The 11,366-nt window shown below is 41.0% G+C and overlaps 1 protein-coding gene and 1 long non-coding RNA gene across 7 annotated transcripts in view; one reads left to right on the top strand and one right to left on the bottom strand.

Moving 5' to 3' along the window:
- LOC101983808 overlaps nucleotides 1-6,741 on the bottom strand; it is an 8,447-nt gene extending 1,706 nt beyond the window's left edge. Inside the window, exons 1-2 of the long non-coding RNA XR_001229068.2 lie at nucleotides 6,563-6,741; nucleotides 5,880-6,050 (exon numbers count right to left, since the gene is read on the bottom strand). This is a non-coding gene — a long non-coding RNA (uncharacterized LOC101983808). The remainder of the gene's footprint in view (nucleotides 1-5,879; nucleotides 6,051-6,562) is intronic.
- Nucleotides 1-11,366, top strand: part of Nebl (nebulette) — a 350,526-nt gene that overhangs the window by 193,842 nt on the left and 145,318 nt on the right. For 3 of the 6 annotated variants that reach the window (XM_026782977.1, XM_026782973.1, XM_026782978.1), the window contains exons 1-3: nucleotides 2,871-4,300; nucleotides 4,388-4,465; nucleotides 6,806-6,896. Coding sequence is in view for 1 of the 6 variants with exons in the window: in XM_005354653.3 (XP_005354710.1) it covers nucleotides 2,757-2,864 (108 nt within the window). In the remaining 5 variants the exon portion in view is untranslated. The other 3 variants (XM_026782975.1, XM_026782974.1, XM_005354653.3) reach the window with 3 other exon arrangements.

Genomic DNA, 11,366 nt, shown 5'->3' with positions numbered 1-11,366 from the left:
TCTTCTTCTTTATTTTACCTGGGAGAGGCTGGGAAAGAGCTGCTGATATGAGGCCAATAAGCACTCGAATCATCGTGTCAGGTAAGTTAATTCATAAGCGCACAGTGGTAGTGGGTATTTCCCAAATGCGATCTGGGTGTTCAGCTGAGTGCCCTGGCTCTCATCCCTCCTCACGGGCCTCAGGCAGATGCTGGTCCGTGGAGAGCCACTTTTATTTCCTTTTCTGAGATGGCTCTCTGATCTCTAGGTCTGATTAGCAGCCCCCACTCTCTTCTCAGTTTCTCTTCTCTTCTTTTTCTCCTTGGCTTTCCTCCTCTGAAACATTTCTTGAACCACTCCCATGAACCTCTGCAGGTGCTCTGCGGCTGGGTAGGATGCAAGCCGGCGGGAGTGTGCAGAAGACAGAGCTGACTAATGGCTCCCTTGCTCCCTGGATCTAATAAACAGATGCTGGGTGGTCGGCGCTTGAGTGGGCGTTGATAGTGTACCACATCATTACAAAGGAAGAGACGGCGTCTAAAACACTGAGAACCATTTGCAGCAAAGATTGTACACTTTCCAAACAAGTCACTTGAGTAGGCAGTCCCCAACCAAACTGTTCGTAGGAGTCCTGTGACTGGCGAGGGCAGTCGGATGCTCATCAGTTCCAAACATACCATTTCAGTACCCAGTATATTTTCTCGTTTATTTCCTTCTCTGGAAATTCGTACTCAAGGCAAACACCAGAGGGAATGAAATATGGTGCTTTCTCTGGAGCTGCCGTGGGACTGAGGGGTGTGGCTGGTAGACTGGCCTCCCTGGAAGGGCTCCATGCTTAGTGTGGTCATTGCGGTGTGATCTCATATCTCCAGTAGTTTGCTAGCCTGTCTCTCACTACTAGCAAAGCTGCTCAGCCGCCCTTAGGAGACTGATACACGGAGAGCGTGCCTTGGGCCTGTGTGTCTTCAGACCCGGGCCCAGCTGTCGTGAATGCTGGGAGAGTGAGGTAGAAAGCCCAGCTCACTCAGCATTTTCTCTGCAATAACAATATAACTGCTTATTGGATCATTTATTTATGGCAAGAGCTAAAGTAAAGGTCTTAGGACTTTTAGGAATTTATGGAGAATATTAAGGAAAGTATGGAGAGAAAATTAGATATTGCTAAGTTAAAACTGATGAATTTCCTAAATTTTTCCATTTGTTTTTTTTTTTTCTTTTGGAGCTCATCTGGCCAAAAAAAATCTTTGAGTAGCCTCGAGGGTAACTATTCTTGACAGGATTGAGTTTACGAAGCCGAGTGTGATTCAGTGAGATGGTCCCAAGAAAACTTGCAAACCTATGTAGGATCCACATTTGCAACAAACCTGTAATAATTTAGCTGTTAACTTGACGCTTTTAGTTCTAAATACAAAATGAAGATTATATGCTATGGACATGTGTTTCCCTTGTCCTTGATTTGAGATTTAAAAAAAAACCAAGAAGATAATAGTGTGAGTATGTTGTTATGAACAAAACAAGTATTTCTTTGGGTTAGGAACTGTCACTGCGCGGTCAACAGGAGATAGACTTTGCAGGATTTATCCATGGTTGTTCTAGCCCACAGCCCCCTGTTAGTCTTGATACAAAAGAGTCTGTTTCTCTTAATTTACTTGTAGTTCTGGGATTGAACCCAGGGTTTGACCTTGCTAGGCTATATCCCTGTCCCTTTTAAAATAAGACAGAATCTCACTGTGTAATTTGGGCTGATCTGGAACACTTGGTCTTCCTGCTTTACCTTCTTAATGCTGGGATTATAGAATTGTGCTCCCACCAAAGCATCTATAATAGCTCTGCACACAGAGTACCGAGGGTCAATGGAGACACCTTCTAATCCTGAGGTGTGGCCTTCTATATAAATATTTTCATAAGTATTTATCTACTCGACATCTGTCAGTGCGGCACAGTGTAATCGTACCCATATGCTCTGCTGTATGACATAGAAGGGGGACTTCATGCAGGCAGGGCTGATTGCTGATTCGTGTCTCTCCTACTTGGGGCAGCCCAGGCTCCAAGTGTTTTTTTTTTTTTTTTCGCTGACAATATGGGCCTTGTACTATATTTATAATATTAAATATAATATTAAATCCCCTTTCTACTTTCTCCTTCACTAGTGGCAGTTTAAATAGCATCAACGGTGGTACTAGTACCCGTTGTGAAATACATGTACTATTTAGCCACACACATTTACTAGGCCATTTGATCTTTTCCCTGTATTCAGTTAAATAGCTTCTATGGTTATCATCGTTGAACAGATGGAACCAGAATGCACAGAATAGGTAGCCTCCTGAAGACCAGACAGGCCACAGGGAAAACTTCTGGAACACAAACTTCCTTGTCTGCTTAGTTCTTTCCCCGCCCCCATGCCTCTCAGGATAATTCTTTCTCAGAGCTGGGTTGTGCATGTAGGTATGTTGGCATGTAGCATGGTCTCCAATTCCAGCAGCTTCTGGGGTCCTTGTCTATCCTGCGTGGGATCGGTGATTCCTATTTACTTTTTCTGTTCGTGTGAGAGTGTGTATATGTACACATGTACACACACGCACACACATGTACACACACATGCACACACACACACACACATGTACACACATGTACAAACACTTATACACATGCACACACACGTACACATGCACACACATGTACACACATGCACAAGACATGTACACACACGTGCACACAGACATGCACACACATGTACACACATGTGTACACACATGAATTTTCCTCTTTCTTTTCAGGTCAAGTACAAAAGAGATTTTGAAGAAAGCAAAGGGAGGGGCTTCAGCATCGTCACGGATACTCCTGAGTTGCAGAGACTGAAGAGGACCCAGGAGCAAATCAGTAACGTAGGTGCTGCTTTTCTCAATACGGGGCGCCTCTGGGATGTGTCTCTGGATGGGAATGGAGCATGAGTGTGAAGTGTATCTGTTGTTGAGTGGTGTTCAGTCTGCTCATAAAATGTGACGTCACCTATTAAAGCTTTGCCCTCAGGCTTCCTCACAGCTATCTCTCTACAGCCAACCAGTCATAATTCAGTATTTTATTCATATAGTTTGAATATCTCCAAGCCTTCGAATTTGGTCAAAAGTAAATGTTTGTAATTTAAAATTCTGACAGTTTTTTTTCCTGTAGATCACCATATAAAGTTAATACATAGTTTGCGTCTATTTAAAAAATCTGTTTTTTTCTAATTATGTGTTTACTTTAAATATCTATTAATCATATGTTACATCTAATTTTAGAAATAAACATTTGTATATATAGTTACTTTCTACTTGGAAGGCATATCTTTTTAGTAATGTATTTTCCAAAATAACAAAAATTGGGACTGGCAGAAGTCCAAGGCACATTAGAATGTGAATTTAGTACTTAGTAAAGCTGGCTAAATGGTTCATTCTTAACTTTTGTAGTTCATATTTGTGATTGTATTTTTTCCAAGGTATTTTATGAAATGTGTCAAAATGTATTTCTCTGCAAAGGAGTAGTTTAACGTTGAATTCCAGAATGGAAATCGACAGCCGTGTATGATATAGTTGTGAACAAACATGCAAAGCTCATACCACTATTTCATGATATGGTGGCTATTGCTTGTACAGGTATTGTAAGTGTGTATATATATGTACTTGTGTATGTAGATGTTATAAGTAATATAGCCCTAATTTCTAGGAAATGCTTACAGTTAGCAGATGCATTTAAATTTATTGATTTGGGGGCTTGGTAATGAGATGCATGCACATATATGTATATTTACACTCACATATTAGTTCAACTAGAGTTTAGCATGTAATTTAAGAAAATGTTAGATGTCAAAAATTCAAGAACAGGAATATTTGATGATTAAGATGTTATTTCAGGGCTGGAAAGAAACCTTTCTTTTCATCACATTCCCTAAGGTTTAGCCTGTTTGGTCTTTATGTGGACATTTTATATTAGAATTGACTTTTTCATTTAGAATGAAGAAGTTGACTTCCAAGATCTAATGATATCCATTGTTTGGTTTTTCTTATGACTCTTTGGACTTCCAAAAAAGAATCATAGAAATAATCACCGTCATTTTTCTCCCATTCATTCTTTTCTCAAATCAAAACACTATTGTTGCTTGAAAACACAAACTAAAGGTGTATTTCATGGATAGTTCTGCTCAGAGCTTTAAAATGTTGTACACACTACAGTTCTATCTCAAATGTTCAACTGTCATAGAAACTTAATTTTCAAAGAGCTAAACAACTCTACTTAAGACATCCACGTGACAGCTAACATGAGGATTGCGGCTCATTCAAAGGTAAGCCTTTTTATGTATGTTCAAATTAAGTCTATGTTCATAAGTAATTAGAAAATAACTGATCATTTCGCCAAACTTTATCATTAGCAGGAATATACTTTATATTCAATGCCAGAAGTCGTTTGCAGATCCATTCTTCATCATGCCAAACCCCATACGATGCAGGTACGTATTAATCTATAAATGTCATGTACATTGCTGTCTGTTCAAACAACAATGAGGCAGAGAGTAGTCCATACCTTAAAGCCATTCCCCTTCTGCATGCTCTTGGTGTTAGAATTGTAGTAATTGCAGTAGTTGTTCGTTTAACCATGATGAGGTCTATCGGCGACTGGATTACAGTAAAGGAAAGATTTAACACTATTTCTATTAAGACTCTACTTTAATTTTTTTTAATTGAAAAGTTTTGTTTTTCATTTTATATACCAAACACAGTTCCCTTCTCTCCCCTCCTCCCTCTGCCTCCTACACTTCCCCCCACCCAAGCCCCCATCCACTCCCCAGAAAAGGTAGGGACTCCCATGGCATATCAAGTTGAGGCAGGACCAAGCCCCCACATCACTGCTGAGCAAGGTATAGGGACTGGGCTCCAAAAAGCCAGTTCATGCACTGGAAATAAATCCTGGTCTCCTACTTCTGAAGAACGAAAGTTGCAGAATATTCTGAGGCCTGGTGAATTTATTTCTCATTTATCAGACCACAACTTCATAAGTTTCTTCCGTTCTGCACTGGGTTTTTCCACATTATTCCAGAGACTCCTGCTGTTAAAAATCCAGGTTAATTTGAAAACCATGTTGATTATTCTCATTTTCCAGACCACTTTCATTTAAACCCACTGAACAATATTCAGGCAAAACCCACACAGATAATTTTGAGTGCGACCTTGGTTATTTCCGTTTTGAGAGAAATAAGTGAGCCAGTGTCTCAACTGGGAATACTCTAGAATCTTCCTGCTAGAGATGGTTGGGTTGGGCTCACCCTGGTGACCAGAAGAGATGAGGATTGTGCGTTGAGTCTTCCATTAGACCCCAGGTGATGGGGGAAGCTGAGTGATCATTATAGTCTATATTTTTCTTTTTGATCTGCTTTATAGAATATATTTCCAGTTCATTTTACCTTTGGATATTTAGTGGCTCTTTCTAAGCTGCTGTTAATCTCCTTTGGACTGGGGAAAGTATAAAGACATGAAGCTGTGAATTTAATAACTCCGAGGTGTTTGGGGTAATATGTTATGGATGAGTGGGCATTTTTGATTGCTTGTGTGTGTCTGTCACTGTTATGAAAAATTTTCAGGCGCTCTCATGTTCATTTGTCTAGGAACTGAAGCCATTTGGAAATACCCGCCCAGTCTGCAAACGTTACGGGGGTGTGGGATAAAGAAGAACCCTAAATTTCAAATTTTGAGTAATAAAGGGAGTAAAGATGGGTTAGCCCTGCCTCCTTTGTTTTGATATCCATAATGACAACATAGCGAACACGGGGGATTTATTAAGTACTGACATTTAAAGTGCTTCTGCCACATTACCCAGGATAACAGCAGAAAAAACAAGAAAGGAGGTGGAGTTTGGAATTTACTTACCTATAGGAAAGAAGCAGAACTGGGCTTTTAAAATAGCGTTCTCCTTCCCAGTGGTGTTCTGTTGATGTCTTCATTTTAGTTTAAGATGTTCATATCAGAGGAAGTTTGACTGACTTTGTTTATTTCATGGGATTAGAGATTTTTTTTTAAATGGGAAGTCAGGATATTCACCTGGAAAATTTAACAGAGGGCAATGTTTACAAGTTCAGGTTTATTTCAAGTCTATTTGCAGCGGCCTGCTGCTGGGGAGCTTTGTGGGAAGTTCTGTCTTAGCATCTCAGGGTTCTATGGGTGTTCACAATTAAGTCACTCAGTTGTCATATGGCTCCTTTTGTCCCCAGTTCATACCTATCTTTGCATGTTTATTAACCATAGTTTAGGAAAGTACATGTACAGAACTGAATGGAGGGATAGTGTGCCTTTGGGGAGCATCAAAGCGTATGTAACCTCATCCTTGCAGAGATTGCTGGTATAGCTCTAGTTTCAGGGGAGCATCAAAGCGTATGTAACCTCATCCTTGCAGAGATTGCTGGGATAGCTCTAGTTTCAGGCGGTTCCCACCCTTCAACCTTTATACAGTGAGCCTTCAGGGTATGTGCAACAGGGTGACAAAGCAATGTGTTCAGCATCCATCATTCAGGGTACACGCAACAGGGTGGCAAGGCAGTGTGTTCAGCACCTACCATTCAGGATACACACAACAGGGTTGCAAGGCAGTGTGTTCAGCACATGTCACAGGAACTCGGTGTGGCCTGCCAGAGATGACGGATGTATTTCCTTGCATCTGCTCATGCCCACATAGAAGCTGCCCTTTCCATCGCCTCACACAGTCTAGGGATAAATTGGGAAATAAAATGGCAAACTATAGCCCCAGGAGGTTTTGATAGCCTTCATGATGTAGATAAAAGCTAATGTTTATTTTCTAGTTTATCATAGGTGGGAAAAAAGTATCATATGAAGAGGAAAGAAAGAGAAACCAATAAGAGAGTCCTAGACTTTCTCAGACTGATGGAAACAGTAAGTTTACCATGATCAGATCTGCCTGGGTTTGTGCCAGTCCTTGATGCACACTGGGAAGAGTTTTGTGTGCCTACACGTGTGCCCTTACACTACTGCCTACCCGACTATTTCTCCTACTCTGGGAGTGCCTACACTTTTGATTATGTATCCTGTTTTGCAACTATGCTCTTTTTTTTTCCCGCCCCTTACAACCCAGCATACCCATTCATAAGAAAAGCTTGCTTCCTTTGCAAGAAAAGCTAAGTTCAAAAGCTGTCTGTAATTTGATACTGAAATGTAATTAATTCTAACTCTTTTGATATAGCCACATAAATTTTCATTGACTTAGAATGTAAAATAAATTATACGCCCATTAATAAACTCACAAGGACACTGCTGATTTAGTTCCCTGAGACTTTATGAGTTAGCTTCAGAAATATTGGATTATTGGAACTAAATAATTGAATACAGTGTCTATGGACTATTAAAAGATTTGATTCAAAGTTAAGCCGAATGTGAGGGTGCGCGTGAGAGGGTAGGGACGATTATCTGGGGATTTGGTCTCTGTTTGTAATTTAAATAAATCATTTTGACAGAGACTGACTGTAACCATGTTCAGCTGCTGACAGTGTGAAATTGAGTTGTATGGTGGGCAGAAGACAAGCAGTCAAGAGAAATCCCCAAAGGTAAAATTTGTTATGTAATTGGGTCAACTCATGCATGAGAAATGCATGCTAATTGTAAACTCGTGGCAAAATTATCCTGTAGGAGGCAATTAGGTCTTAGATGAATCCAAACAATGGACACAGGGTAACTTGCTTTCTTTCTGTACACAGCAAACATCGAAGTAGTTTTTGAAAGGAGAGAAAGATAAAAATTAGAAAGTCATGCAGCACACAAATGGATTTTTTTGGTCAATTTTCCTCCTTATATAAGAAATAGAACATGCATCATTAAGTAAAAATTTAGATGGAGGCTATTGGTTTTAAGGCGTTCAGTGCACCAGTTTATAGGAAGAACGGGGTGGTATTTTGTTCCAACCCTTTGCCAGTTTTATTAACATAATCAATTAGTTATGAAGTTGATAGCTAAGAAATAAGCCCTTGAAGGCAAGCGTTTTTAGAGTGAGCCTCTGTGTTGCTTTAACAGCCAGAATTTTACCTCCAACTCATCTGCACTAGTAACTCTGATGTAATCTGACGTAGCCGTGGGTCAGTAGCGCTTTCTGAAGGCAGAGATCAAGCATGTCAGAGAAAGCTGTGGGACAATAGCACATACTTCTCTTATAATGCCTAACACATGTTCGTGAATAACTTGTGCCCTCGGAACACTTTGACACACTGTTTAATTAGACCCTCTGAACAACCTCTCTCCTCAGGGGAAGGGTCTCTTTGAGGAATACTTAGACTTGCCTGAGAAAACTAGATGGAAAATTACCTTTTGGCCTTTCCTTTCCCGCCCATGGCCTCCCTCACACCTGGCTTTGCTTTATTTTTTCATGTAGGGCAGAACTTCAAAGGCAGATCTCTGCTTTTTATCCCCAATTTTTTAACCACAGTCACTTAAAGAAACAAATATGTCTCATACCAGTAATTACTTGTGCATGGGCAGAAGAGGGGTTCTTGCTAAACAGCCTTGTCTTGAGGGGCGGTTTGAGAAGAGCCACCACAGTATGGGAATTAGCACCTGCGATTTCTGCCTGGAGACAGAGGAAGGATCCAGTGTCCTGAGGTGCTGCTGCCTTTGCGAAAGTCTGTCTCCCCGTTTCTTTTGCTTCCGTCTCTCCACATCCAGGCTCTCTCCCTGACTCATTTCTGCCATAGCGCCATACTTGGTTTTTCTCCTCCCAAGCTCCTCCTGCTCTTTCCATTGTATCATAAACACTGTTGTCAGATGACTCTTTCCAAAGTATCTGCTTCGTCAAGGTCTTGCTGTGACCGTTAAACAACCCTCCTTTGGAACTCCTCTCTGAGCAGGATGAAGTCTAATCTCCTATGTCCTTTATGGGACTCTAACGACCTTCCACAATTGCCTGAACTATTTCCGGCCTTATCTTCCACAGCTTGTCAACACTGTTTGCCCATTTCTTCTAGGCCTGGACTCTAATCTGTTGTGGACTTTCCTGTGAGTCATTCCTCTTGTTTAGTCCAATCTGACACCACTGTGAAATGAAGTCCTGGCCTCTGGGTCCCCATGTGCCCTCACCAAGCACGTGGTGATCTCCCTCATCTCTGGGATAGTTACGGTGCTCTGAGGAGAGAGTTTAGCCACTTTCTGCAGTCATTTCTACGTTGTATTTCTCTCTTTGGTTCTAATTAGTATTTTATGTGCCTAATCATCTTGCTTCTTTACCTTCAAGAGAATGAAGATTATGTACGCTTTTGTTTATTATTTTTGATCTCCAAGAATACACAACACAGCCCATTGTCTTCTTTATGTCCCTGCCCCTTAGTTGGGTTTCTGGAGTAGAGTCTTGATTATTCTTGCCCCATTCCAGGTTGTTCTCAATGTGATTTCTTGCAAATTATCCCTAAAATAAGTGAACTTTTGTTTGTGTCATGGTTTCTCTTAGAATCTCGCTGTGACTCCCTACCACCTTCAGGATAAAATGCAAAATACTTTACATGGAAAGTGAGGCTACCGGTTTAGCAAGAGCTGAAACTTGGAGCTTTGGTGGCCGTCTTATGGAGCTCCGTGGACTTATGCTTCTGATGAGAAAGCTCCTTGTCTCTTCTGTGCACACGCTCAGTGGTTCCCTTTTCATTCCTGACCTTGCTTTCTATCTTGCTGTTCTTGTCATTGGCTTCCACAGGACCACTGGCGTTTTCTCCTCTGCCCCATGTTGGACTTCAGAAGGTGTGATGTAGCACCGTGCTAAACTGGAGAACAAAGGAATTGAAACCTGCCCCATTTTGGACCAGTCTGGCTTTCTACATACTTGTCATAAAATCTTTCCTAGGACAAATGCTACAGTAAATGGAGGACTAATCTGCTCTTTCTTTCTTTCTTTCTTTCTTTCTTTCTTTCTTTCTTTCTTTCTTTCTTTCTTTTTCTTTCTCTCTCTCTCTCTCTCTCTCTCTCTTTCTTTCCTTCTTTCTTTCTTAAAAAACAATTAATCAGTTCATTGACTGCTGTTTCGCCCCCTCCTCTCCTTCCAGTCAATACCCCCCTCCCCTCTGTTCCCACTCTCCAATTCACTCCTCCTCCTTTTCTATTTAGGAAAGGACAGGCATCCCATGGATACCAACTTGCAGTAAGACTAAGCACCTCCCCATGTAGTAAGGCTGGGCAAGGTGACTGACTTCATGTGAGAAGAAGGTCCCAAAAGCCAACAAAATAGTCAGAGTATAAGATATCCAGTGGCCACACTGGTGCCTAGTATATAGTTCATGCCCACTGTGTATTGAATAACCAAATGAAGTAATATTTTGTAAAATAGTCATATATTTTGAGTATTCTTTCTTATCAAAACTCCTATTTAGAAATGTCTTTAGTTTTAGAAGTTACTTTGAATTTTGTCATTCTTGTTTATATTACTTGATAATACCTATTTTGTGTGTCTCTGTGTGTGTGCTACTTAAATATATGACAGCTTCTATAGTTTTATTGAATGATTATAGCAATACTTCTTCAGTAAAATATGGTCAATGCCTTCCTACTGTGTCACCTAAGAATTTAATTATACTGAAAATGCGAGGACTACCCCTTTTCTAGAACACTGTGGCCAGAGTGCCAAACTAAATAAGTAAATAAACATAACCACAACCACCAATAAAACAAACAAAAACTCCACAACAAAACCTACAACAGATTAGATCTTACTTCACTTGTTATACAGTTTTCTCATTGCCCTGGCAATTCCCGTAGAAGCAGTGGAAGGGAGAAAAGATTTATTCTGCTCAGAGGTTACACACCATCACTGTGGGGAAGTCAAGGAGAGCAGCCGAGGCCATGGTGGTTGGAACTTCTTACAGTATAGGTTTCTTCAGACCTTGGCAATTCAAGAAGCTGAGAGCTCCAGTCAGAACCAGAAGCATCTATCACCTTCAAGGTCTGCCTTGTTGGTGTGTGTATACCAGCTGGGTACTGTGTCCCCAGATGTCAATAACCTTCCAAATCAGCCCTACTAGCTGGGGATCGAGTATTTGAACGCAGTAGCTTCAAGGTAGGAGGAACATATCACATTCAGGTCATAATGAGTTGATATCACAAAATTCCACAGGCTGGGTGCTTCATACAACAGAAGTTTATTTTCTCACTGGTCTAGAGCCTGGGCATGCTCGGTCAAGGCTGAGTGGGGTTGGGCTCTGGTGAGGATTTTCTTCCTGGCTTGTAAACTATCAGTGTCTCCTCCTTGTGTCTTTATGTGAGCTTTCTTTGTATGCAGGTGTGTGTGCGGAGCTCTGACATCTCCTCTTCTCAAAGGGCATTGGTCCCATGAGGTTGAGGCTCTCCCCTTATGACCCCATTTAACTTAAGTTTAGATCT

Source organism: Microtus ochrogaster, chromosome 16 (assembly GCF_000317375.1).
Source record: "Microtus ochrogaster isolate Prairie Vole_2 chromosome 16, MicOch1.0, whole genome shotgun sequence".
Taxonomy (NCBI): Eukaryota; Metazoa; Chordata; class Mammalia; order Rodentia; family Cricetidae; genus Microtus; species Microtus ochrogaster.
This window is presented reverse-complemented; position numbering and strand designations above follow the sequence as displayed.